This window comes from Oncorhynchus mykiss, chromosome Y (genome assembly GCF_013265735.2).
Source record: "Oncorhynchus mykiss isolate Arlee chromosome Y, USDA_OmykA_1.1, whole genome shotgun sequence".
In the NCBI taxonomy this organism is placed as follows: Eukaryota; Metazoa; Chordata; class Actinopteri; order Salmoniformes; family Salmonidae; genus Oncorhynchus; species Oncorhynchus mykiss.
This window is the reverse complement of record NC_048593.1, coordinates 23,121,600-23,149,361: the sequence shown is the minus strand read 5'-3', so window position 1 is coordinate 23,149,361 and position 27,762 is coordinate 23,121,600. Positions and strand designations below refer to the sequence as shown.

General features: G+C 42.5%; 1 protein-coding gene across 2 annotated transcripts in view; it reads left to right on the top strand.

Moving 5' to 3' along the window:
* The window catches only part of LOC110509820 (endoglin), a 43,029-nt gene extending 20,277 nt beyond the window's left edge, over positions 1-22,752 (top strand). For both annotated transcript variants that reach the window (XM_021590943.2, XM_021590942.2), the window contains exons 4-14: positions 7,912-8,031; positions 12,902-13,073; positions 13,205-13,391; positions 13,520-13,625; positions 13,846-14,047; positions 14,466-14,614; positions 15,063-15,293; positions 17,406-17,472; positions 20,621-20,728; positions 20,878-20,925; positions 21,227-22,752. In XM_021590943.2, coding sequence (XP_021446618.2) covers positions 7,912-8,031; positions 12,902-13,073; positions 13,205-13,391; positions 13,520-13,625; positions 13,846-14,047; positions 14,466-14,614; positions 15,063-15,293; positions 17,406-17,472; positions 20,621-20,728; positions 20,878-20,925; positions 21,227-21,351 — 1,515 coding nt within the window. In that variant the 3' untranslated portion in view covers positions 21,352-22,752. The remainder of the gene's footprint in view (positions 1-7,911; positions 8,032-12,901; positions 13,074-13,204; positions 13,392-13,519; positions 13,626-13,845; positions 14,048-14,465; positions 14,615-15,062; positions 15,294-17,405; positions 17,473-20,620; positions 20,729-20,877; positions 20,926-21,226) is intronic.
* Positions 22,753-27,762: the final 5,010 nt, after the last annotated feature.

Here is a 27,762-nt window from a genome sequence, read left to right as displayed (position 1 = left end):
ATCTAACTAAGATGTTTGGTACAATATTTCTCAAGTGAAAGTCTGTGGTTAAATGACAACTTAATTGAAGAATCCCTACTGTTGACCAATTACCAATAAATGGGCGTAGACATCGGCTACCGAACTTCGACAAGCCTCAAGACAAAAAATTCTGTGCTCGAACAGCTGGAAAAATCCTGCTGAATGCTGTCGAACACCAAAACAAATAAAAAATGTTGTCATAATATACACTGAAGGTACAAAACATTAGGAACACCTGCTCTTTTCATGTCATAGACTGACCATGTGAATCCAGCTATGATCCCTTATTGATGTCACCTGTTAAATCCACTTCAATCAGTATAAATAAAGGGGAGGAGACAGGTTAAAGAAAGATTTTTAAGCCACAAGACAATTTAGACAGGATTGTGTATGTGTGTCATTCAGTGTGTGTATGGGTATGATAAAATATTTAAGTGCCTTTGAATGGGGTATGGTAGTAGGTGCCAGGCACACCTACTACCACTGCATCGCTGCTGGGTTTTTTCACGCTCAACAGTTTCCCAAAGGACATCCAGCCAAGTTGACACAACTGTGGAAAGCATTGGAGTCACCCGGGCCAGCATCCTTGTGGAACACATTTGACACTTTGTAGAGTCCATGCCCTGACGAATTGAGACTGTTCTGAGGGCAAACTCAATATTAGGAAGTTATTCCTAATGTTTTGTACACTCAGTCTATGTGCGAACTGTTTCGACTGGGGCTGCCCAGTCGGAAGCTTTAGACTACGCTGTGTGCTGTGTGTGTGTGTGGGGGCAGCTAACCTCCCTGACAGCTACTCTAGCAAAGGTGAGATAAATGCGTACACAACAAACCCCTTTCCAAACATATTCTTTGCTGTGTCTTTGGCCCATTTATTAGCAGCAAAGATAAAACATTTCATACCGGCAGATGTCAGTGCAGTAGTTTCCATAGTTCATAGTGAATATGCAAAGAATACAGGCCTATAAACATCAAACAAAATCAGAATGAGCATCTGTACTTTTCACAAAACCAATAAACTGTATGTGTGTGTCCTTCCATTATACAGACTAATTGGTCAGAAGTGGGGTAGGTAGAAGAGGCCATCCAGACATGCAAGGTATCTATTAAACATGGCAAGAATACAGGCCTATTAATATCAAACAAACAAAAACAGGATGAGCATCTGTAAGCTTCAACAATCAGCATGCCATCTTGATAGCAGAAGACAGTAGCAAAATGCTCCCAAAAAGCTGAGCTTTGTAGAGATACACATTTGAAGAAACGCAAAAAAACGTATATGGTCAAACAGTGTAGATGACAGCTTGCTTACCTTCTCACTCAGGCAATTATTGCGTTTGCTCAGTTGCTCCACAAAACTTCTTCCAGACGTCAGTCAACTTGTATACTTCAAGTTGGTACTGAAATTGTTTGTGATTGGACAAGATAACACCTCCTGAATTGAGGTTTAGTTTGGGGTTTTGCAGAGCATTTCAGTGCTCACCTACCTGCATGCACTCCACACAGACAAAAAACAATTCCCTCCATCCTAAACAAGAGTTCACATGACCCCCCCCCCCCCCCCCCCCCGCTCTCATTATCACCCATCATCACACCCCTGAACACCCCTCACCCCCTGCCAGGATACAACCCTGACCATTCCTCAATGTCCACTAGGCACTGTAAACAACTATGATGGAATATTAGGCCCCCTAAAGAGGAGAGGTGGTGACAAAGGTGTTTGTGGAAAGGGAGGGGTCATATAGGAAGTGTGGCTGCCTGGCGGCCTGTGTATGGGTTCCGCCTTGGAGGGGGATGGAGGGATAGAGGACGGAGGGAAGAGGGGGTGGAAGGCAGGAGGGCTGGACATGTCCCATTCAGGCACGAGTGTGAGGGCCTTGGCTCACAGCCGAGACTGGACCGTCGGAGCCGGCTCGGTTTAGGGGAGAGAGACAAAGAGTAACGGGAAGCTGTTATGCACCAGCAAAAGCCTTTAAAAAAGTTGCTCTCAAGAAGCTCTCTCTCTCTCTCTCTCTCAAAAAAGGAAAACAATTGTATCTGGAAAGCACAGGAACAAAAATAGCAAGGGCGAGTGACCAGGGACGGCAATGTGCATTGTTCAAACTAATAAAGTGAAGCGAGAGAGTGATGGAGAAAGTTAGAATAAGGGAGGACAGTTCTTTAGTAAAGGCCATTGATTTTTGGTTTAAAGTGAAATTAATGTTTCCCAACTGATTTGCAAGACTAAATCCTGTTGACTCATCTTAGTCACAGACACATCCTTGACTCTATTGACTCAAACTGAGTGAATCAGTTGCCCATATCAGACTGGTAAACTATCAAATAACAGGAAAATTAGTCACACATTTACTGTATATTGTGTGCTTTTCAAGAACTCACCCATTATTTTACAATATGATTAGCAAACAGGATAACAACTCACCTAAGACCCTACTATGTTTAATCAACCCTACTATGTTTAATCAACCCAACTATGTTCAATCAACCCTACTATGTTTAATCAACCCTACTATGTTTAATCAACCCAACTATGTTCAATCAACCCTACTATGTTCAATCAACCCTACTATGTTTAATCGAACGGGAAGTGTATAGTCTAGTTGTCAGAGAAGTACTTAGTCTTCTAAGCTATGGACACTTCACTTGTTGAGGCAACTAGAAGTCAATTTATATCATGAATCCCAAGAAGAAAGAAGACATGTATCTCTCAGCTGACTGATTATTGATTTATTCTTCAGGGAGTTTTGATGATAAACATTTTCGGACACTGCTAAAAAGACTATGCAAGCAGTGTGCTTTAATGATACAGTTGGGAGGGAAACTGTTCATTTTTTTCAGACGTATTGCTAGACTCATTGTCCCTACTAGTATCTCACACACACACACACACACACACGTCACCCGTGATACAAAGTCAGTGTTCGACGTCCATACATGTTCGACGTCGGGAGACGATGTTGAAACCGGCCACTAGCGACTTGTTACCTTAAAGCAGTGGTGTAAAGTACTTAAGTAAAAATACTTTGAAGTACTACTTAAGTTGTTTTTTGGGGTATCTCTACTTTACTGTTTAGATTTTTGACAACTTTTACTTGTACTTCACTACATTCTTAAAGTAAATAATGTACTTTTTACTACATACATTTTCCCTGACACCAAAAAGTACTCGTTACATTTTGACAGGAAAATGGTCGAATTCACACACTTATCAAGAGAACATCCCTGGTCATCCCTACTGCTTCTGATCTGGCGGACTCACCAAACACAAATGCTTCGTTTGTAAGTGGTGTCTGAGTGTTGGAGTCTGCCCCTGGCTATCTGTAATTAAATAAAAAACAAGAAAACCATGCTGTCTGGTTTGCGTAATATAAGGAATTTGAAATGGTTTATACTTGTACTTTTACTTTTGATACCTAAGTACCTTTTAGCAATTCCATTTGCTTTTGATACTTAAGCACATTTAAAACCCAATACTTTTAGACTTTTACTCAAGTAGTATTTTACTGGGTGACTTTCTCTTTTTCTTGCGTCATTTTCTATTAATGTATCTTTACTTTTACTCAAGTATAATAATTGAGTACTTTTTTCTACCTGCCTTTGTGGGCGAAGATGGCAGGTAGTCATAAGCATCTGCCTCAGGTGCCAAAGGTTGCATGTTCAAATCCAGCAATGAAAAGATGATTTTTGTTTTAAGCCTATCCCAAAACTTAACCCTTATCTTAACCATCAGCTTTAATGCCTAATCTTAAGATTTTGGAGTTAATGCCTAAACTTAAAGGAAAATTCGACCCCAAAACTATTTTTGGTATTTTGGGTGGCAGGTAGCCTAGTGGTTAGAACTTTGGACTAGTAACCGAAAGGTTGCAAGAGCAAATCCCTGAGCTGACAAAGTTAACCCAGTGTTCCTAGGCTGTCATTGTAAATAAGAATTTGTTCTTAACTGACTTGCCTAGTTAACTAAAGGTAAAATAAATATACATTTGTCCAATTCAACAATGGAGTAATGAAACAAATACCAAAAATATTTTTTGGGGGGGTGGAGTTTTCCTTTAACCCTAACCTTAAAACTTTTGAATTAATGCCTCAACTTATAACCTGGAATTCTTTGAAAGCATCTACCTCTGGTGCCAAAGGTTGCATGTTCAAATTCCGCAATAGAAGGTTGATTTTTAGATTTTTGTTTTGAGCCAAACCCAAACCTTAACCCTAACCTGCCTGGCATTTCAAATGACCTGTTGACAGCAGCTATTGTGATGTGTTGTCTGTGTGTCTATGTGTGTTGAACATGGCCCTTGCAGAGGCCTTGTGTATTAGCCCTGTGGTAGGCCTCAGACAATACACTGGTGGTCTCCTCCGACCAGCTCCAAACATCAGGGGTCCGATTATTTCATGTCGGCCCCTCGCCTCAGCCCAGCGTGGCCCTCTCGGAATGCATGCTGTCAGCAGCAGGCAGCAGACAATCAATTTAATAAGAGCGAGCAGATACGAACAAAATACACTGTGTTCCTCAGCACACTCATCCACACAAAGAAAAAAGGCCAGCAGCAAAGAAAATCCAGCTCCAAAACAAGCAAGAGATTAGAGATGATTTTTTTGAGAACCGCCACGTCAGGATAAAATATAAATAGTTAATTCCCCAAAAGCACCTCTTCAGAACTGTGTTTTAGAGGTATTTAAGTACTTTCCTCCACTTCAGTATTCACAACCGCAAACCTTTTACCTTCCTTTCCTCCCTACTGATATACAAAGAAAGTAAATACCAATTCATTTATGGTAATGAATTGGCAAGTTCAAAACAGAATATAAATTTCCTGTCTTCCTCATTTCTATCTTTGTAAACTTCACTAGCTTATAACGCATTCTTGACTGTGGTCAATATTGCAAGAACATATTTGACTTACCGGAAGTTGAAGCCCAACACTGTTCACCTGTTGTCTACTGGTCTGCTGGTCACAGATACCTTTAAAAACATGTAGAGGTGTGGATCAGAAAACCAGTTAGTATCTGGTGTGACCACCATTTGCATCATTCAGTGCGACACATCTCCTTCGCATAGAGTTGATCAGGCTGTTGATTGTGGCCCGGTGGAATGTTGTCCCACTCCTCTTCAATGGAAATCCCTGAGCAAAGTTACTGCTCAATGGTTAGTATGTCTGGTGAGAATGCAGAACATGGAAGAGCTGGGACATTTTCAGTTTCCAGGAATTGTGTACAGATCCTTGAGACATGGGGCTGTGCATTGTCAATTTGAAACATGAGGTGATGGCGGCGGATGAATGGCACGACAATGGGCCTCAGGATCTCGTCACGGTATCTCTGTTTATTCAAATTGCCATTGATAAAATGCAAGAGCACACTTCTCCAGCGTGCCAGTGGCCATTGAAGGTAAGCATTTGTCCACTGAAGTCGGTTACGCCGCTGAACTGCTTTCAGGTCAAGACCCTGGTGAGGATGACAAGCACGCAGATGAGCTTCGCTGAGACGATTTCTGACAGTTCTGACAGAAATTCTTTGGTTCATCAGCTGTCTGGGTGGCTGGTCTCAGACGATCCCGCAGATGAAAAGGCCGGATGTGGAGGTCCTGGGCTTGCATGGTTACATGTGGTCTGCGGTTGTGAGGCCAGTTGGACGTACTGCCAAATTCTCTAAAACGATGTTGGAGGTGGCTTATGGCTGTTTATTGTCCCCAGCACAAGGTGCACCTGTGTAATGACCATGCTGTTTAATCAGCTTCTTGATATGCCACACCTGTCAGGTGAATGGATTATCTTGGCAAAGAAGAAATGCTCACTAACAGGGATGTAAAAAAATGTGCACACAACATTTAAGAGAAATAATATTTTTGTGTGTATGGACAATTCTGAAAAACACTTCACATGTTACATTTATATTTTTGTTCAGTGTAGAATATGCCTCTCTGACCCACTGTACAGCTGGCTTCCAGCCTGCTGAATCCTGTAGCTGCCTAGTGGAGCTTTTCTTTGTGAGCTAAGCATGTGTCGGGGCCACTGCCACTCAGAAAGAGGCTATTTAATCTCCTCCAGGACCTCTGAAGCAGATAGTGTGCACTACAGGAGGGCATCCATGCACATCCTGTCCTCTCTCTGTCAGGGTTGGGAGTCCACTGTATGGGGCCGGCCAGGTGGACATGTTGACTCTGCTGTCACTGGAGAGGGGAGAAGATATTAGTGGAGTGGATATGGCTAAGCTTCTCACCTCCACTTCTCCTGGTACCCCAAGCCTCTCACCTCCACTTCTCCTAGTAACCCAAGCCTCTTAACTCCACTCCTCCTGGTACCCCAAGCCTCTCACCTCCACTTCTCCTGGTACCCCAAGCCTCTCAACTCCACACCTCCTGGTACCCCAAGCCTCTCAAATCCACTCCTCCTGGTACCCCAAGCCTCTCACCTCCACTTCTCCTGGTACCCCAAGCCTCACAGCAGGAACTGTTGCTGTACTGGGATCACTGGTGTTGGAATGGTGTTGGATTGGATTCACTGGTGTTTGGCTGATGTTGGATTGGATTCACTGGTGTTTGGCTGATGTTGGATTGGATTCACTGATGTTGGATTGGTTCCACGAGCTGGTTCTGCTAGTGTTGTGCTGGTATGAGGTGTTGCTATAGCCTGTCCCTCTACTACAGACTCCTTGGAGCTTCAGTCAGAACTGTCTGTCTGCCAACACCTGCCACTTGGGGTGAATATGTCACATTTCCATATTGTGCCATAATTACGCAGTGATTTATAGTAGATAACTTTCCCAATGCTAGAGAGACTACATCATGTTATGTGTCTTAGATCAGCTGTCTCTATCAAATCACACAAGTGACCTACCATATAGGGAATTCTTTGAATCTTGTCATCTCTGGAATTGAAGAAGTGAAGAAAGTGGTACATAATTTGGCATGCGGCCCATCCTTGTATTTTTCACACGTATTGTGCTGATGTGATGCCTCTGGAAGGGAACAGAAATGCGCTTTTCTCAATGACTTTCTCTGTGGGAGAGACAGAACACAATAGAAACCCTTGTGTTGAGCTGTCAGGCGACAATTCAATCCCAAGCCTGGTCCCTTCAAAATAAATGAAGGTGTTAGATTACATTTGTGTCTTTCGAACACCATGTGTTACCCCACCACAGGATCATTACATTGCAGTGTGGAGTCATTGTATTTTGATGATGCCATGCACTGACTCAGTGAAATGTAATAACACTATTGGAGAAGTAGATTTTTCAGCATGGAGGTGTGGAGTCCATATACGTGTGAGGGGAATAGATTGGGAACCAGGTTTTGTGTGTGTGCAGTATGTGCTAGTCAGTCAGACACACATGGAAGCAGTAAGCCTCATCCTATAATCTGTCATAACGTACATTTAGAATCTATGCCAGCTCACAATTTATCAAGAGACTCTCATAAACAATGACATTGCATAATTACCCTTATATAAGGCCTATAAGGTGACCGAACAGATTAGATCTTAGAATCCTACAGTAAACATTGCCCTCTCTGTGACCCCAGTGTGATCTCTTACAAAAAATGTTTATACTGCTTGATTCTTATTTTGTAATCACAGCAAAGTTCCTTTGGGAATTAAAGCCACCACCACTTCCCCTGCAAGCCACATGTTTATGCTATAGCTACTGTACATACCATGCATGGCTCAGTTTTGAATGTACAGCCATTGTTGATGTGGTGGTTAAGTTGATGTGTACTGTACACTCAGATGGATGGTGGGGTGGGTGATTGGGGGTGTGTAAGAATTGTTTTTCTTGCAGTAAAACATGTGGGGTGAATTGTGATAAACATGATATCATGCTTTTTGGCATTTACAGTCATCACAAACTTGAATGTATTTTTCTTGAAGTTTAACTTGATTCTTCTGTCCCCTCTAGGCTTCCACCATGTTTGAACTAAACATGACCACTGCCAAGCCAATGCACCTCATCATCACCACAGACTCAGAGCAGGTCATATACTTTCTGACCAATGCTAACGTGGATGTCAGCTTATACGTAAGTATACCATCTCTCCTCATTTAAGTGTTTCCTTTTGCCACTTGTTTCCTTTGGGGTTGTGTATCAGTTAGAGTAAGGGCATTACAGTATGTCAGTGTATGAAAAGTACACAAAAGTTATATGCAAATTATTACTCCAGGATTTACAGTAAATCCTGGCCGGGAGAAAAGCATAGATACTGACTTCTATTAGACACCTTAATGCCCAATCGCCTACAGAAATAGAGAGGGACTCTCAATAGGTATTGCCTGATAGATAGCTGGCTGCATTGCCTGATACTTCGCTAATGGGGGCTTGGCAAGGGCTAGGAGTCTAGCCTGGCAGCTCTCCTGTTCCTGCCAGCTGAGCTGCTCCACTCTACTCCTCCACTCTACTCTGCTCTGTTCAGCTCTAGTGTTTGGAGCCGGGGGGGGAGTAGAGCCTCACTGCCAGGCTCCCTACTTCCATAGTTAACCAGGGGAGAAATGCTTTTCTGCAGGCCCAGATGGGCTCTCCAAACCAGCCACAGCTGTGCAAGCCCCTGGGACAGTTTGGAGGAGCAATTACCCTTGTTTGTTGAGTTTCCCAGTACCGAAGAACCTGTGTGTATTTTATATCTGGTACACATTATAAAAATGCTTAAAGTGTGTTGGAGTAGGGAGCAACCTAATAGTCTCTGTCAGACACTGAGGATGTGTAGTGTTATAGTGGAGACATTAGCTGGAGTATTGTGTTCAACCTATCTACTAGATTTACACACGTCAAGTGAGTTTTTAGAAAGAAAGGACTCCTTCAGAAAGAGATGGTGTGTCTCAAAGAGTTTCGTCTTGTCAACCGAATTTTGAAAATGAAGCAGAAGGGACTGATAGGATGTTGTCTTTTGGAGTTTGACAGTAAATTATAGTGGTATTGATTTTGGATCCCTGTCTGGGACTCAAACCGCAACTTGTCTGTGGGCACCCATTCTCTTGAAACAGAACTCTTGCTTTTTATCACAATGAACACGAGTACCAAGCTGAGTTGAGAGTTCAGACCAAGTCCACAGCCCTAGCCTCCTCCTCTTGATCTCTGCTTCTCACACAAAGGGTAAAATAAATAACATGATCTTTTATGTATTTCGACCCTCTTCTACCCTCTATTTAAACTTTGCCGTATTAAGGTGCTGTTAAAACTCAGTAATCTTCCACGATAAATAGGATGATTCAATGTTTACAATACTGTCAGCAGTCTGTGACAGTAGGATAGCCTATCGTGTCCTGCAGAGAGGGGGACCATTTTACATGAAGAGGGGATGTGTGTGTGGGATGGGAGGATGGGATAGTGTGTAGTGGATCACTTGGGAATGTTACCATTTGAATGGAAAAAGGAAGTGCGTCACGAGGCTGACAGATCTGTTGGGTACAGGCCCAGTGTTCTATCCAGCTGTGACCGAGACAGAGAAGAGTCACCACACACACTCAGATGGGACAGAGTACATTTGCGTACATTCACAAAAGGCCACCGACCTGTGGGTTCATCGTCAAGGTTCAAGGTCTCACATCCTCAGTCGTCCCTCCTCCTTTCCTCCGTGTTGTAGATCTTGTCGTTTGTTCTCCCATCTAATATGGGGTGGTAATTTAGCTTCACACCAAGACATGATACACAGTGTGTGTTTCTCAAAATGCATACTACCGTGCTCCAAGCACGCAAATTGGAGCACGGGAGGCTTTGCATACGAGTCCAAATCAAAGTCTGCGAAACGGAGCACGGAGGGCACTAATGGAACACATACTCCGTTTCTACATATTTTGAAGCATGCATCGATGCAAGCTTCAACGGAAAGTATGCAAAGAAAAATACACTCCGATTTGGGAATGAAATGTTGCCTATTCACATCTCATATGTTGTCTGACAACAACATTTTATCTTGATTAAAATGACATTTTGAAATGTTTACCTGCCTACGTACCGTAGATCACAAGCCCATAATAGGTCAATAGGGTTAACTGGCTAGCTACTACTGTTCGATAGCCAGATAGCCATGAAAAATTGTTAGCTAGCTACCAACAAAGAATTGATATCTATCTTGCATAATATTAATTTCAGGTCATTTTTGCCTGTTAAACTATCTGGTTAGCTACATTATTATGATTCACGTAGCTGATAATTATGAAGTAAAATGTTTGGTTTGTCTATATCTTGTTTCGTCTATTGTTGCAATTGTCCTGGCTGGAAGAATGTTCAGTGAATGCAAAGGTGCAGTGTGAGGTAATATAGTAGGGGAAGTGTGAGTGCTTCTCAATTGTAATGTTTTATGCGTTCTCCACACTCTTGTCCTCGCAAGAACGTACTCGAGAGAACTTAATCTGAGAATTCACTCGGAGCATGAGAGTGTGGAGCACGGTAGTATGCATATTGAGAAACACCCAGTGCTCTCTCTTCTATGTTATGTAAGAGTTGATGACCCCTCTGGCATTGTCCCCCCCACGCCCTCGTGCAGACAGTTCACGATGCATCCTTGGAGCCAAGGGGACAGAGATAGACAGATAGGCGAATGGCCTTGACCTCGAACCTAATCTATTTTGGATGGGTGCCTGTTCTAAACAGCCCACCAGATAGCTCTCTCTGACAGTGACTTAAATCCCCCTGACTCCTCTGTGATAGCAACGACACAGACACACAATGCTGAGTGTCACGGCTACACACAATACAGTGTCTGCACAGTGTCTGAGCGATATGGTACCTAGCTGTCACTCCAGTGTTCTCCATGGGGTTAATGATGCAGTACGAGAGGAGAGGAGAAGAGGGGAGTAGAGAAGAAGAGGAGAGAAGTGAGGTGAATCAGAAGGGAGGACAGAGAAAGAGAAGAGAGGAGATGCGAGGAGTATAGGACAGGAGGATGCGTGGAGCTTGTCATCCCTGGCTCATTCAACCCCTCTGGATCAGGCCAAAGGAAGGAAGTCTAATCTGAGAAGTTTCTGAAAGTGCCAGTAGACAATGCCAGTTCTTGCTCAGACTACTTCCTGTTGTGCGTTATGTCCCCTGGCAGTGCAGCGTCGAACTCTGACCCCCAGGAGACAAATTCATGTCAAAGTAGTTCCTTCTATCATTCACTGATCCTTCTCACTCTCTTTCTCTCTTCCTTACTTACTTCTCCGCCCCTCCTCCTCTCCCTCCATTGTGATGTTTTTTATGTTCTCGTCTCTGTAGTTTCCCGTCTTTCTATTTCGATCCACATTAAACAAAATATACACGCATGAGAAGGACCAATCAATCACACAGGTTTACTTGGCTCTCAGCAGAGCGTTCTGACTGGCACACACTGACCGCTAACATGGGAGTTCCACAGAGGGAACAATCAGTGGTCTTCTTTCCAGCCCTTAGTTTTCATCCTAAGACCTCGACCACAAGGAAATATATGGAATTATTCCTCAAACGCCAAAATCATAACCAACACAATGGCTGCTGCTCTGTCCCCCTTCCCTAGCCTCTTCTTGGAAAAATACTGAGCACATACTGTACCTCCTGTGAGTTTGTGCAATGCAGCGTAGCTAATTGTTTGTTGTTGTTTTTATGCTATCCATTATGCTGAAATTAATTGTAACAACACATCGGACCTATATAAGTCCCGCCAGTCCAGAACAATTTGTCCATCTGTGTGCTATATTAGCTGGAATGCAACGGGAATAATGATGAGAACATTAATGGGGGAGAAAATAAAGCCATTGTTGAGACAGGATCCAAAGGGAAATGGATATCTGCTCCATCCATATGCTCTGTATAATATATAAAGGGACTTTATTTTCAAGCTCTTGGGCTAATAATCTAATTGTTTTTTAATATGCTTATAGAAGTATAGTTGTCTTTATACAAATATTTGATTAGCAGATGAGTACAGATTGGGCGCGACTCTTAGGTTACACCAGAATGGCACATAACCGACCGATACATTAGAACACCTACTTGAGTACTTCATGTACAGTCCATTATTTCCCTGGCCTGTTTGGGAAACAGGGGAATGTGTGCTAGGGGAATGTGTGCTGTAGTGTGCATGCACTAGGCTGGATGTATATATTTATACCCGTATGGAGCCAGATTCCAGCCGACTCCACTGACGCACAGAGTTAAAAAGGTCCCCATTTCCCGGCCCCACTCAGGAAGCGAAGGAAAGACCTTGGCTCCAATGGGGTTGTTCAACCGGGCTTGTAGACACTTTAGCATAATAAACATTCATTTTCAAATGGCTCTGCACTGCTCAGAGAATAAAGAAAGCGAGAGAGAGAAAGAGAGATGGAGAGAGAAAAGGAGAGATGGAGAAAGAGGGAGATCAAGATATAGACAGACAGAAAGAGGGAGAGCGAGAGCGAGAGAGAGGAAGAGGGAGGCATGCTTTGATGTGGCTGGTGTCAGACACATTGGGCAAACATGAGGTAGCAGTCTCTAAATAAGGCGCTGACTCACCTAATGCCACGGTAACAATGAGCAGACAAACAGAGCTGTCTAACCCTCATAGAGGTAGAGTGGCTTAATGACTTAGGGTTGTATTGTATATAAACAAGAATCCCCTCATGTACATAAAGGAAATTAAAAAGAATGGAGTGGATCATGGTAACAGACAGATTCAATCAAACTTGCCTTATATATGTAGTGTGTTTGTTTATGAACTACTGCCTAGGCACACGCCTCTTCTTAATAATCTAATTGTGAGGGGAGTCTACCTGAGAAGATAACTTAATAAGTAGTATGTACATTTTTATTCTGTGGTCTAGTTTGACCAGCGGACTGTGTTGCATTATTGCAATATGGGTTCAATTGAAGTGAACCCATAGTATCATAACTTACATACAGTAGATAGATAGTCAAAGAGACCTGAAATGAAATGTCTAATGTATTTTCCTTTACTCTCCAGGTGGCCAACAACTCCAATATAATGTTTTATGGTTCAAAAGGCAACATCCATAGAAAAGCGCTGCCCACAGACAACGAAGATCTAGTGAGGTGGGCCACCGAGGAGTTTGGTGGGGTGACGTCTTTCACCACCGTCCAGAACCCAACGAGCATCGCTTCCACAGGGAGAGAGGGTAAGACACTGTCAGATACATACAACGTACCTCAAACTTACACAACTCCCACAAACTGTCTGTTTTTGATGTGACTAAAGAATTACAGATGATGTAACAAATCTGAATAATAAACATGAATGACTTTACAGGAACAAGACTCCTTCCAACTGGCTCCAACAACTGTACACTTGAAAATGAATGGCACTCACTCAAGCACTATCTGACATTCAAATCAAACATACCTTCATCGATCAAGTCCTGCTCGAACCAGCCTCTCAACAGTCACACTGAGAAAGAACTATATATCGTTAACATCCCTGAGGATGTCAGCATTCGGTAAGACACCGAAGAGTCTCTTGGCTGAAAACATTAGCAACACTTTCCATGATAGTGGCCTTATACTGGTTATTGTGTTGGTTGTTGGTGCTCTTGAACAGTAAATCAACACTATTTTATTGTTCCAGCTATGTCTCTGTGCACGTCATCAGTGAGAGGCAGATCAGTCTGTTCCTAAGAGGTCCTCAGGGTACCACGTGGAGCATCCATGACCCACAACACACCAGCTTCTTTGTAAGCACTGGATAACATCTAAATTGTAGTATCAATGCCTGAAACTGAATCACCAATGACTCAGACATTTTGTCTGCATTTGTCTGGTCATCATTTCAGGCTCAGATCAGTATGCATTATACTCTATGACTGACAAAGGTGTCCTATATAAATTGGAAAATAACCATACAGTACTATCTATTATATCAAATTCTGTTAATTTTATATCTATCTCGCCCAGTCTAACAACGTGATCATGCTTGCTGCCACCAACATGATGCATACGATCCCTCCCACGGTCACCATCACCACAGACAGTGCCGATGCTGTACAGAAGAAGGCCTTGGACCATTTCAAAGCAAGCACCATCACAAGCTACTCTGAGATCCGAACCGAGGGCACCATGGTCACACTGGTCCTGGGGAATAAGGACCACACACCAGGTAAAATACAGTTATAGTCACATTGAGCATAGTCAATATTGGCCTCTAGCAAGGGTAGCATTACTAGGGAGTTCCTGGAAATTTGACAATTGTTCCGATTATTTAATGTATGAAGTTAATGCAAATTCCGACGCAGAGTGACCAGTTCTACAATCATAAATGCTCATACTGTTGGTTGGTATAATGGTGCAAAACTGCAATAAAATATGCTTTATCAAGCGTTCTCAGTAATTGGTAGCTAACACTATGCCACTGTTGCCAGCAGGCTCCTGTACTAGACTAGCTAACTAGCTTAGCCAACGTTATTATTATTCTTATTTATGATTTTATTAAAACAAATATATGGTACACCTATCCTGTAGTATCATGTACAAATGGATTCTTACTGACAGGTGAACGTTGTGTCTTGCTGTCTCAGTCACAGAGACTGCACCCACCGAGACCACCCCATCGCCCGCTAGCCCCCCTCAGATGCCTCTGATCATGCAGCTGTACACCTCTAAAGACTACCGCTCCCCCCTGGACCTCAACGCCAAGGTGCAGAGCGACAAGAGGATCTACGCAGAGGTGAGACCATTTTCTATTTATTTCAGTCTAACACCTTCCTGCTCTTTCTAATCCTCTCCCAGTTCCTCCGCCGCGCCCAAATTCTCATCCTCTAAGCCCTGCACACCTTCACATCTGCATGACTCCTAACACACAAAGCAGAAGTCTCTTCAATAGAATCTCAATCTACAGGTATTAATTCATGTTTGGGGATGTAGCTCCATCCAGGAGAGGACTGGATGTATCTACAGTACATAGTATCGTCATATTGCTATACAGTATAACACCATATATGATATAGTGACCATACAATGTAGTTTGCAGTATGTACTTGGGAGCAAATGCATCCACCAACGTCTCCCACCAGGCCTGCTCTAGGCCACAATATAACATCCATACTGTAGTGTATGCAAACATTTCTAGCACTCCAATTATTCCTGTCCCCACTCATCCCTCTCCTCTCCTCCAGATCTCAGGGAGGATGCTGGGGGAGATTGTGCTGACCATCGAGGTGATCAACTGCTCGGTGCGCTCCAAGGGCTCATGCCCGGTAGTCAGAGACATGCCCTTCAGGTCAGAGATGTGCTCCTCCACCATGTGCCCCAACAGTACCAGGGTTAGCTTCTCCCTAGAGCTGCTCCATGACCTGGCGTCCACTAGCTGGGACCTGGAGTGCTCCGTCAAACTCTGCTTCAGTGAGGTATGTACAGTTGAAGTCGGAAGTTTACATACACCTTAGCCAAATACGTTTAAACTCAGTTTTTCACAATTCCTGACATTAAATCCTAGTAAAAATTCCCTGTCTTATGTCAGTTAGGATCACCACTTTATTTTAAGAATGTGAAATGTCAGAATAATAGTAGAGAGAATTATTTATTTCCGCTTTTATTTCTTTCATCACATTCCCAGTGGGTCAGAAGTTTACATACACTCAATTAGTATTTGGTAGCATTGCCTTTAAATTGTTTAACTTGGGTCAAACGTTTTGGGTAGCCTTCCACAATATGTTGGAGGGAATATTTGCTAATTTCTCTTGACAGAGCTGGTGTAACTGAGTCAGGTTTGTAGGCTTCTTTGCTCGCACACGCTTTTTCAGTTCTGCCCACACATTTTCTATGGGATTGAGGTCAGGGCTTTGTGATGGCCACTCCAATACCTTCACTTTGTTTTCCTTAAGCCATTTTGCCATAACTTTGGAAGTATACTTGGGGTCATTGTCCATTTGGAAGACCCATTTGCGACCAAGCTTTACCTTCCTGACTGATGTCTTGAGATGTTGCTTCAATATATCCACATCATTTTCCTCCCTCATGATGCATCTATTTTGTGAAGTGCACCAGTCCCTCCTGCAGCAAATCACCCCCACAACATGATGATGCCACCCCCATGCTTCACGGTTGGGATGGTGTTTTTCGGCTTGCAAGCTTCCCCCTTTTTCCCCCAAACATAACGATGGTCATATTGGCCAAACAGTTCTATTTTTGTTTCACCAGACCAAAGTACATTTCTCCAAAAAGTACGATCTTTGTCCCCATGTGCAGTTGCAAACCGGCTTCTTCTGTCTTTTTTATGCCGGTTTTGGAGCAGTGGCTTTTTCCTTGCTGAGCGGCCTTTCAGGTTACGTCGATATAGGACTCGTTTTACTGTGAATATAGATACTTTTGAACCTGTTTCCTCCATCATCTTCACAAGGTCCTTTGCTCTCGTTCTGGGATTTATTTGCACTTTTCGCACCAAAGTACGTTCATCTCTAGGAGACAGAATGCGTATTTTTCCTGAGTGTTATGACGGCTGCGTGTTTCCATGGTGTTTATACTTGCATACTATTGTTTGTACAGATTAATGTGGTACCTTCAGTCATTTGGAAATTGCTCCCAAGGATGAACCAGACTTGTGGAGGTCTACAATTTTTTTTCTGAGGTCTTGGCTGATTTCTTTTGACGTTCCCATGATGTCAAGCAAAGAGGCACTGAGTTTGAAGGTAGGCCTTGAAATACATTCACATGTACACCTCCAATTGACTCAAATGATGTCAATTAGCCTATCAGAAGCTTCTAAAGCCATGACATCATTTTCTGGAATTTTCAAAGCTGTTTAAAGGCACAGTCAACTTAGTGTATGTAAACTTCTGACTCACTGGAATTGTGATACAATGAATTTAAGTGACATTTTCTGTCTGTCAACAATTGTTGGAAAAATCACTTGTGTCATGTACAAAGTAGATGTCCTAAACGACTTGCCAAAACTATAGTTTGTTAACAAGAAATATGTGAAGTGGTTGAAATATGAGTTTTAATGACTCCAACCTAAGTGTATGTAAACTTCCAACTTCAACTTTAGGTGTGTGTTGGGGGGGAGGTGTGTGTGTGTGCATGTAGGTGTGTGTTTTGGGGGAGTATTGCTTTTTTTATTTACTTCTATGAGAAAGTCTGTTCCATTTTTTTCTTTTAGTATCCTTTCTTTCCTTATTGAGCATTTTTCATAGCTCCTTGAATACATTTTTCTCTGACAAATTGATTTCAACCTCATAACAGCACCAACGGTTCCAGAAAGTGTACATTTAGAGCTAGACTGAAAATGAAATATCATACACAGAGAATATGCTTCAAGGGATAATGTGTGCCAACTGTTGCTCACTAAACATTGTTCAGTCTAAACTGTAGCTTAGTCAACAACCCAAATATTTAGTGAACTTTCCCTTTCACCTTAAAGCATTTTTGATGTTTTGAGTTGACTTTAGTAGGTTTTAGTATATTTGCCAACAAAGCAATATGAATGATGTGTGTCTCACTCTCTTCGTATTCTCTTGTAGAAATGTGGAGATGGAGGAAGAGTGAAGAGGAATTTGGAGGTCACCCAGACATACATCCCACCACCAAGTGAGTTCAGTTAACTCCAAATCGTTCCAGCTCTGTTGTTGTAGTGTAGTTTGTCCTTCTGGCAACTCAACCCTTACCTTTTCTCTTATCAGCTTTGGCATCAGTCATTTACAGTACACATGATAACCCCAATGTTGGCCCTTAAATGACAAAATTCATAAATTACATTTTTTAAACATGACTCTTCTCTATCGTTGATATGACCCCCGACTTCCCCTATGCTAAAATGTGCCATCTTCTTTCCTGTGGAAAACCAAAAGAAATCCAAATTAAATCAGCACTAACACTGCTGTCAAATGCAATAATAGAAGAGCCACCGCATTGTCCTCTTCAGCAATTCCCTTCTCAGAACATTCATCATCCATCTCATTCCAGCCACAGCAGCTGCTGCCAGTCTGTCCGTCTGTCTCAGTTGTCTCGCCTTCCAACGAGCTCCACTTTAACGTTGGGCCCGTTGTCATGGCGACGATGAGTTCAGGATATACAAAAAGAGAGGGGTCGTAGAGGGGATGCGAGGTGGGGTGGGGCCTCTTCCTTAGGAAGGCCTGCAGCCTGACTTTGTGGCCACAATCAGCTAGTAATGACCCTCAGGGGGATCCATTGTGTCCGAGGTCTGGCCGAGCGGCTGTCCGTCACAAAATAATTACTGGAGCTATTGTCAGAAACCCCCGAAAACAAAGAGGGGAAGGTGTCACTCTTCAAAGGGGAGGACAATCTCTGGGCAGATGAGTCAGGAACTAACCTTGCATTCCTCAACCCTCTGCAAGCCCATTATTTTGGGTTGAAAAATAATTGGAACATAGCTCCCCAGCTATGGCTTGGGACATAGCTCCCCAGCTTTGGCTTGGGACATAGCTCGCCAGCTTTGGCTTGGGACATAGCTCCCCAGCTTTGGTTTGGGACATAGCTCCCCAGCTTTGGCTTGGGACATAGCTCCCCAGCTATGGCTTGGGACATAGCTCCCCAGCTATGGCTTGGGACATAGCTCCCCAGCTATGGCTTGGGACATAGCTCCCCAGCTATGGCTTGGGACATAGCTCCCCAGCTATGACTTGGGACATAGCTCCCCAGCTTTGGCTTGGGACATAGCTCACCAGCTATGGCCAACAAGTAATTGTTTCCTGCAATTTCCTCATGCAGGAGAAGAAGAGGATAAAGGTTGGAGCATCAGCGGCTTGATGGTGATGGGTTTGGAGGCGACACAGCCAGACCACCGCTGCTCATTTTTGTTTTTGCATCCTGTTTTACTGGCCAGCCCATTCTGGTTCTTATGTAATGGAAAGCTGATGTGAGCGTGTGGAGGGACTCAGGGACTTGTGATGGAGAATGGTTGAACGCGAATCAGTGGCAAGGGAACAACGTTTCCTCCCATTAAACTGCAGGCAACTCCTCATTGACCTAAGCGCTCCTTTTTATCCACGCCTGCCAAGTGACTACACAGTGCACACACCAAACAACTGGAGCCAGCCAACTTTCTGGGCTCTCAGTTCTGCTTCAGAATTCTGGCCTGAGTGTTGGAATGTAGCTTTTCTGACAGTGTAAGCCCCTAAGTTGTCCTTGCTGTTTGGTAGCTGTCCCCCAGAGGGCTCTTTGGAGTTGTAGTGTCGTAGTACAGGCCTGCTGCTGCCCGTCTTCTCCACCTCCTCCCCACCTACAACAAGGCTTCTGCTTCCTGTCTCTGTTTGTTCAGCTTTACTGTCTAACCCAAACACACAAATAACAAGTCGGCCCATTTTGGAAAACAAATAAAAGAAAGACTGTAAAGTAGGTTTCTGTTTAGACATGAACTGGGACAGGGCCTTTGAGTCTGTATTGTTAGTACAGTAGTAGATCATTAATTATCCTCCTATAAAGATAACTTACAATCACTTACAATCTAATTCATTAGACTTTATTGAAGGATGTATTCTTCACATTAGTTTAATTTCATTGGCACACAAGGGTTTCAATATATTGTGACAGTAGAGCAGTGATGATTAAGTGATTTTAATAAGGTGAGGCGATGAATGATCTTGATTATTATTTAAAGAACATAGACACCATAAATAACAATATTAACCAGATACACATGGCTTGGATTGTGGCAAGAGATGCAGCCAAACAAACAGAATGCTGTCCCTCACCCTTCCTGCATCCTGTCTTTCCTTCAGGAAAAGAGAGAGCGGTCGGTAGCCTAGCGTAGCGCTGAGCCTAGCATGTAGCGCAGTGGCACAGGATGCAGGAGGCTTAAGGTGGCAGGTGAGAGAAACTGCACAGGGTAAGAAACAGGATGGTTTCTGCCCAGGGGACTGATGATTAGCTTCCTCCCAAATTCTCAGGATCCATGTTGGAAATGTTCACTAGTAAGGAAGCAGAAGCAGAGAAACGTGTGTGTGCCTTGGTGTGCATGCATTTGTGCACATATGCTCAATTGCTAGGATGCACACGTGTGTGTGTGTGTGTGTGTGTGTGTGTGTGTGTGTGTGTGTGTGTGTGTGTGTGTGTGAGTGTGTGAGTGTGTGAGTGTGTGAGTGTGTGAGTGTGTGAGTGTGTGAGTGAGTGAGTGAGTGAGTGAGTGAGTGAGTGAGTGAGTGAGTGAGTGAGTGAGTGAGTCAGTGTCAGTGTCAGTGTCAGAGGCCTGTGTCAACGCAGCACATGGCCAAGACCTGTTTTCTGGCCTTTTTCAGAATAGTTGATTTGAGAGTTCTGCCGAGAGAGAGCAATTCTGCCTCAGCCATTGGCTCCAGTTGTTTTGTTTGCATCTATGTCTGTAATTGCTGCAACGGCTTGTGCGGGACCATGCCACACACAGGCTGCCATGGTGGCACTGCCAGGGCCAAGCTCTGGGACTTCACATCGCATGATGAGAAAGCCAGAACTAGCAAGTACACAACAGCGATAAGCATTTGCTTCCACAAACAGATTTGGCCTAAATTGTGCAATGTGCTTAAGACAACAAAACAAAAAAAATTATGAGCTTGTAATGTTAACTGGTTGTGTGCTGAAAATGAAGAAATCATAGGAGGAACACCTGCAATAACATCTGTTAAACATATGTATATGACCAATACAATTTGATTTGATCTGTGTGATTCCGCTGATCTCCAACGATACTACAAAATACCCCATTGTAAGACATGCATTCATGTGTTTCTTCTGTGTGTTCTAGCTGTGTGTATTGACTTTGGTCTGTCAGCCGTGCTGGGCATTGCTTTTGGAGGCTTCCTGATCGGAGTTCTGCTTATTGGAGCTCTGTGGTTCATCAAGATCCGCACAGGTGAGTCAGAGTCCCACTATCTCTTTTGTGTTGTTACAATGACATACTTCAAAAGTGTTTTAGAGGTCTTTTTCTCTTGATTTGAGATCTCTCTTAATTTTACCATGACTTCATTTTAAAACGGTATTATTCTGTTTTATGGGATCTAGGATACCCCACCGGACTGGATGTCGGGTCGACTGCAGTAAACCTCTCAGGTAAGATGCTAGTCACTGTTTATGGTTGATGCCAGTTACAGTTAAACATAAAGAGCTATATTTTCCATGAATAGGGAATGGTAATGTAGGCACCGCATATAGATCAGGAAAACCCGTCTCCTCCTCCTTTTCTGATCTCTCTCATGGTCTTTCTCCCTCAATCATTCATGCAATCAATCAACCAACAAGTAAATGAGTCTTTATTAGAGGCAGAGGCAACTGGTTTGCACCCCAGAGGCAACAGTTTTGCAAGCTGAAATTTGGTTTGCCATGAATCAAAAAACATTTTTTCTCTCCCCAGGATGTCCTTGCTCTCTGACCAGCAAACGGCAACCCGTTTCTACGAACCCCTCCCCCTCTGAGAACAGTAGTGCTAATGCCAGCATTGGCAGCACTCAGAGCACGCCAACCAGCAGCATGGCATGAGATCATCATCACCACCGTCTCCCCTTTCCGACACCCCGAGGGGCCTTGTGCTATTTGGTCGCTCTTTCACCATGCTTAACAAAGCATTACCCCCCTCTCTTTAGTCACACCACAAACACGCACCCGCTCTCACCCGTAACCCCACCTGAAAGTGGTGAGGTCGGGGGCGGGAAGGGGTGGGAGGAGCAGGAATGGGAGGGTGGGGGGCGACTCTAGTCTAGTCCAGGCACCTAACATTCACCTCTCTAGCCTCCCAGCAAAAGTTCCAGACGGAAAGTCAGCGAGGGTGAAAAAAAAAGACCCCGGCTCCCAGCAACAGGAAAAACAAAGCATATCCCCTAAGAACTAACAGGAAATTCATTGCATTCTTCTCAATAAATTGTGCCTCTGATGGCGGCACAATAAGAGTCAGTCAGTGAAAAAAAAGAGACAAAAGATTGACTTTTAAAAACATTATTAGAGAAACTGTTTTTGTCTCTCGATATCCACAGTTGTTATGATTGGAAATGTCAGGGCCCCTTATTGTAGGCAATTTAGAGATAGATTCTGGACTGACACCTGTTCTATCACATTGACTGTAGTTTTAATTAAAATTATATTACTGTATATGGGTGGCTGGAAGACACCTTGTCAGATTTGAAGATTTCAGACAGATCAACAAAGCTAAAATATCCAATGTTCTCCTCCAATACCAAGGGGTATCTGTCTTTATATGAGTCAGGAAAGATTGGGAAAAGGCTACCTCTTAATTTATGTAGATGTCGGATTGTTAAGCACAAGCATGAGAATGGGTTATTCTGGTGAGCTAGTCAGATACCTTATTTTTTTGTTTCTCTCTTTCATTCCGTTTCACTTGAGTTACAATGCATTCGGGAAGTTCAGACCCCTTCCCTTTTTCCACATTTCGTTACATTACAGCCTTATTCTAAAATTGATACAAATATTTTTAAAACTCATCAATCTACAAACAATACCACATAATGACAAAGTGAAAACAGGTTTTTGCTCATTTAAAACAAAATTATTTACTTATTTACATAAGTATTCAGACCCTTTGCTATGCGATTCTAAATTCAGCTCAGGTGCATCCTTTTTCCATTTATCATCCTTTTCTACAACTTGATTGGAGTCCACCTGTGGTAAATTAAATTGAGTGGACATGATTTGGAAAGGCACACACCTGTCTATATAAGGTCCCACAGTTGACTGTGCATGTCAGAGAAAAAACGAAGCCAACAGGTCAAAGGAATTCTTCTTGGCGCTCCGAGACAGTGTTGTGTCAAGGCACAGGTCTGGGGAAGGGTACCAAAACATTTCTGCAGCATTGAAGGTCCCCACGAACACAGTGGCCTCCATCATTCTTCAATGGAAGAAGTTTGGAACCACCAAGACTCTTCCTAAAGCTGGTCTCCCAGCCAAACTGAGCAATCGGGGGAGAAGGGCCTTGGTCAGGGAGGTGACCAAGAACCCGATGGTCACTCTGACAGAGCATCTGAGTTCCTCTGTGGAGATGGGAGAACCTACCAGAAGGACAACCATCTCTGCAGCACTCCACCAATCAGGCCTTTATGGTAGAGTGGCCAGACTGAAGCCACTCCTCAGTAAAATGCACATGACAGCCTCCTTGGAGTTTGTCAAAAGGCACCTAAAGGACGCTGACCATGAGAAACAAGATAATCTGCTCTGATGAAACCAAGATTAAACACTTTGGCCTGAATGCCAAGCGTCACGTCTGGAGGAAATCTGGCATCATCCCTACGGTGAACAATGGTGGTGGCAGCATCATGCAGTGGGGATGTTTTTCAGCGGCAGGGACTGGAAGACTAGTCAGGATCAAGAGAAAGATGAACGGAGCAAAGTACAGAGAGATCCTTGATGAAAACCTGCTCCAGAGCGCTCAGGACCTCAGACTGGGGCAAAGGTTCACCTTCCAACAGGTCAATGACCGTAAGCACACAGTCAAGACAACCCAGGAGTGGCTTTGAGACAAGTCTCAGAATGTCCTTGAGTGGTCCTGCCAGAGTCCGGACTTGAACCCTACCAAACATCTCTGGAGAGACCTGAAAATATCTGTGCAGCTACGCTCCCCATCCAACCTGAGAGAGCTTGAGAGGATCTGCAGAGAAGAATGGGAGATCATACCCAAATACAGGTGTGCCAAGCTTGTAGCATCATACCCAAGAAGACTCAAAGTTGCTGCCAAGGGTGCTTCAACAAAGTACTGAGTAAAGGGTCTGAATACTTATATATTATATCATATTTCAGTTTTTAATTTGTAATATATTTGCAAAAAAAAACAGTTTTTGCTTTGTCATTATGTTTTGTCATATTATTGTGTGTAGATTGATGAGGGAAAAAAACGATTTAATACATTTTAGAATAAGGTGGTAACGTAACAAAATGTAGAAAAAGGGAAGGTGTCGGAATACTTTCCAAATGCACTGTACATCATATTGTTTTGCTCCAAGCCATCTGTTACATACAAGCAGAATTTATAACTAAATGTCCATGCATGTCAATGTTACTTAGGAGCCTTTGCGAATGAATAGTTTTTATAGTCCATTTAAAAAATATATAATATTTATCTGAAATTGTATTATGTCTAGCTAGATAGAGACACATTTTACTTTCCTCAATGCAAACTAAAGTCAACCCCAAAGCAAGTTTTTACCAAAAACATTGTGAGATTTGTAAAGACCAACAACAAAAAATATGAAAAATGAAGATTTAACATCTAAATGATTGAACTCAGGAAAAACTATATTTGGCATTATCGTAATTTCGGGACAAATGATTGATGTTCAGTGCCAAGAAAAATGGAAATCAGATGTGATAGATGGTTGAACCGTAAATGTAAACCCATTCTGGGTGTAATTGTACAAATGTAAATGTATTATTATTGTATTGCCTCTTTTTACCTCTTTGAAAATGCTCTCACAATACAAAGAAAAGCTTTGTGATGATGACCTGCTGGGTATAAAGACATTCCCTTCAAACATTCCATTCAGCCATGTCTCTGAAAGAAACAGCAATACTGTACCAAAAGTATACAGTTTGTATAATAATTTGTATGTTTTTATTGTTATGATCGTACTAGTTATTGTTCATTACACAAACTTATATTTGTTGAGTAATTAATTATTAATGAGTCATTCATTTGTTTTGATACTGTCACCAAAAGCAGCCATCTTAAAACCAAGTGAGCTTCCTCAACCAAACACTGTTTTGAATGGACCAATATGTTTTTTCCCCTACCTAAATAATTATGTAGCTAACTAATAATGCATTGTGTGTGTGTTTTTATGTGCATGTGTGAGTGAGTGAGTGCGTGCGTGCATGCTCTAACTTATTCCGTTCAAATATATACATTATATAGATATATATTAAGTCAAATAGCTTACTACACACCCCAAAACTTTTCAAATGTTCAAATCAAGAGGCTATTGCGCAGAAAAATGTGGACAGTCGGGCGCATTGCAAATTCAGAACCTCTGGACAGCAACATAATAAACTGAAGCACTGATCATTGGGAGCGAGATCAGAAATAGGTAGCCTCGCCTACAAAACTAAAACACCCCATATGTTCAAATGAAAAGTCCTGATTTAACATGACATTAATAACACAGCCACATCCTGAGTACCCGGTGCCGACACGTTCAGAAATCAAAAGATGGTTTGTGCAATAGACCGCTGCGCCACTCGGGAGGCCCCATTGAAGCTATTATGAGCCAAAACTTTTAACCCACAATAGTCAGCATATAAGGGGAGCACTGGCGTCTCACTGTACTGAACCTCCACAGGCAAGCAACTGTGAATGAAGGGAGTGTTGTAGTATCAGACAGTCTGTGACAGCTAGACTCTCTGAGAGTACTGACAGAAAGCAGGGTAAATCAGATGGGCTGTCAGTTAATCCGGTTGTTAACCCAGCAGATTCTGGCCCAGCCTCTGACAAGGGCTTCCTCTGCTCATAGATACACATGAGCCAAGCAATCCTCAACACACGGCACTTGTCCCTTTCTCACAATGCTAGACACTCGCAAGGCGAGGCGAGCAGACTGTGTGTATGTGTGTGTTGAAGACAGAATATGTGCATGTATTACGAGAGAGTGTGTGTGTGTGTGTGTGTGTGTGTGTGTGTGTGTGTGTGTGTGTGTGTGTGTGTGTGTGTGTGTGAGAGAAAGTGAGTGTTTGTCTTTCTGGAGGTGTCTTTGTTTAAATCCAGAAAGGAGAGGGACTTAGGAAGTGGTTATGAGCTTTTTGTTCTTGAGTGATACACTCAACGCAGCTCTTGAGTTGGGAGGCTCCCAAACGTACAAGGTCTAAGTGTAGAAGAAAAATATCATCCAATATTTCTTGCATCATATGCAATTGAAATCACATAAAAAAGGGGATTACTTTTTTGTTTTATCACATTTCTTTGTAACTAATATAACATGTAAAAACTGAATACATTGAAACTCATCTGGACAGACAGGAATAATAACATTACCAAGTATCTTAACCCTTGAAATATATTCACAGGAATACATTTTTCTGTTATCTATTTTTTTCCTATAAGCAGCAACATGAAGTCATTTCCCTCATTTTGATCTGTACTGGGCTGCTGAGTTAGAAATAATGCCTTAGATTAAAGGCTTGTTTGTGCCTGGGTATAGTGTGTCTATACAGGATGTCACCCTTCAGGATTGTTAACAACGTTGTTAGTCTGTCATCTTAACAAAATGACTGCTCCAATTCTATGCATGGATGAAAAATGCAGGGAATTCCATAACCCTGGCTAAAGTGCCTTTTATGGTGCACTGAACAAATACAAATGATATGGTATGTTGTCTTTTGAAAAGTATATATGTTTTTTTTGTGTATCAACCGTCTTAATAAAATTAGTTTAAGAAACTGATTGTGATTCTTATTGTGATATCTTCACATCCATTATGATTCCTTTGCTGGCTTACATGTAAGAGCAAGGTCAAGGCCAGAGGAGAGTTAACATTGCAGAACATACTGTAGCTGCTGTGAGACTCAAGCATAGAAAGAGAAGCAACTCAAGCATCTGCTATGCCTTGGGTGTCCCACAATTTTATGCTGCGTTCATAACCAAGTGGGAAGGTGGTATTTACCTCATACGACTAGGAGAAATCCACTTGAATGCCCCTCCAACTCGTAATTACTAGTGGGAAACTCATCTATCATCCCTGAACCCTCCCACATTCTGAAATCTCCTGGTAAGGAAATTACCTCGATAACAGCATTTTCAGCAGTTAAATGAAACAAAACATAATTTATATAAAGCAATTCATTAATATGGTTTTTGAACACAATCATTTGTTTACAAACACGATAGCTGTACTTTTAGTTTATGGTTGAAAGCTTATTGGCCATTAGCCAATCAACGTTTCTCAACGAGAAATGTGAATGCAACTGGGATTTACGACTTCACAACTGGTAATTACCACATTCTCACTTGGTTATGAACACAGAATAAGACATACTGTATCAGAGAGCAATTATAATATGGCAAGCTGGGCCGAGCACTTTCACAGCCAAGGCAGGGAGGGTCACACGTGAAGCCAGCAGAAATGTGCTTTTAGTCTTCAATTTAACACTTCTGATCATGATGAGACGAAAGGAACAATTATGCGTTCTTAAATTAGAACAGTTGGAAATAGTGTATTGTTAAGTAGCACACATTGATTAATTTGTTGATTAGGAGTGGTCTTCAAGGATTAGTTATATGTCTATAAATGGCAACGTTTACTTTTCTGCCTGTGTGGTTGAAGGTCAGGATTACATAGGATATAACACACACACGCACACTTTTTACTGTATGACAAAGTTTACATTCATATATATAGTGGACTAAACTCCACTCCAAGTTGAACAAACTTCACCAACAGAGTGGAGCAGGGACCAGGCTTTGTGGAATCTAGATCAGACTACATCCATTTGTCTAAGGTCAATACAAAACGTAATCATGTACCTTGTACCTATGTTTGTCCTCTGTAGTTGCATGCCTTTAATTGTTTGCTGAAATCCTTACTTTTACAATAAACGTTAATCAAATACAACCAACTTTTTTCTAGTTTTTGTTGATGTAATCGGCGCTAGATTTCACAAAGGCTGGTCTCTGCTCCACTCTGTTGGTGAAGTTCATCATAAACTTTCGAGTTTAGTCCGCTAACATTCATACTGCTTGTTTGAGGATGTCAATGGATGTATAAAGCAGATGAGACATTAACACGTAGATGTCTCTGACTCAAGCTAACAAATAATCTGTTGAAAGTTGTCTGTGAATGTTGACATAGTTAATGACCGAAACATCTGCATTAAAGTATTTTGGCTTGATTAGTTTTAATTTGTTTGCAGCAGAAAACGTATGTTGGATAGTAGCAAGTTTTTCCACATTTGCTTGCT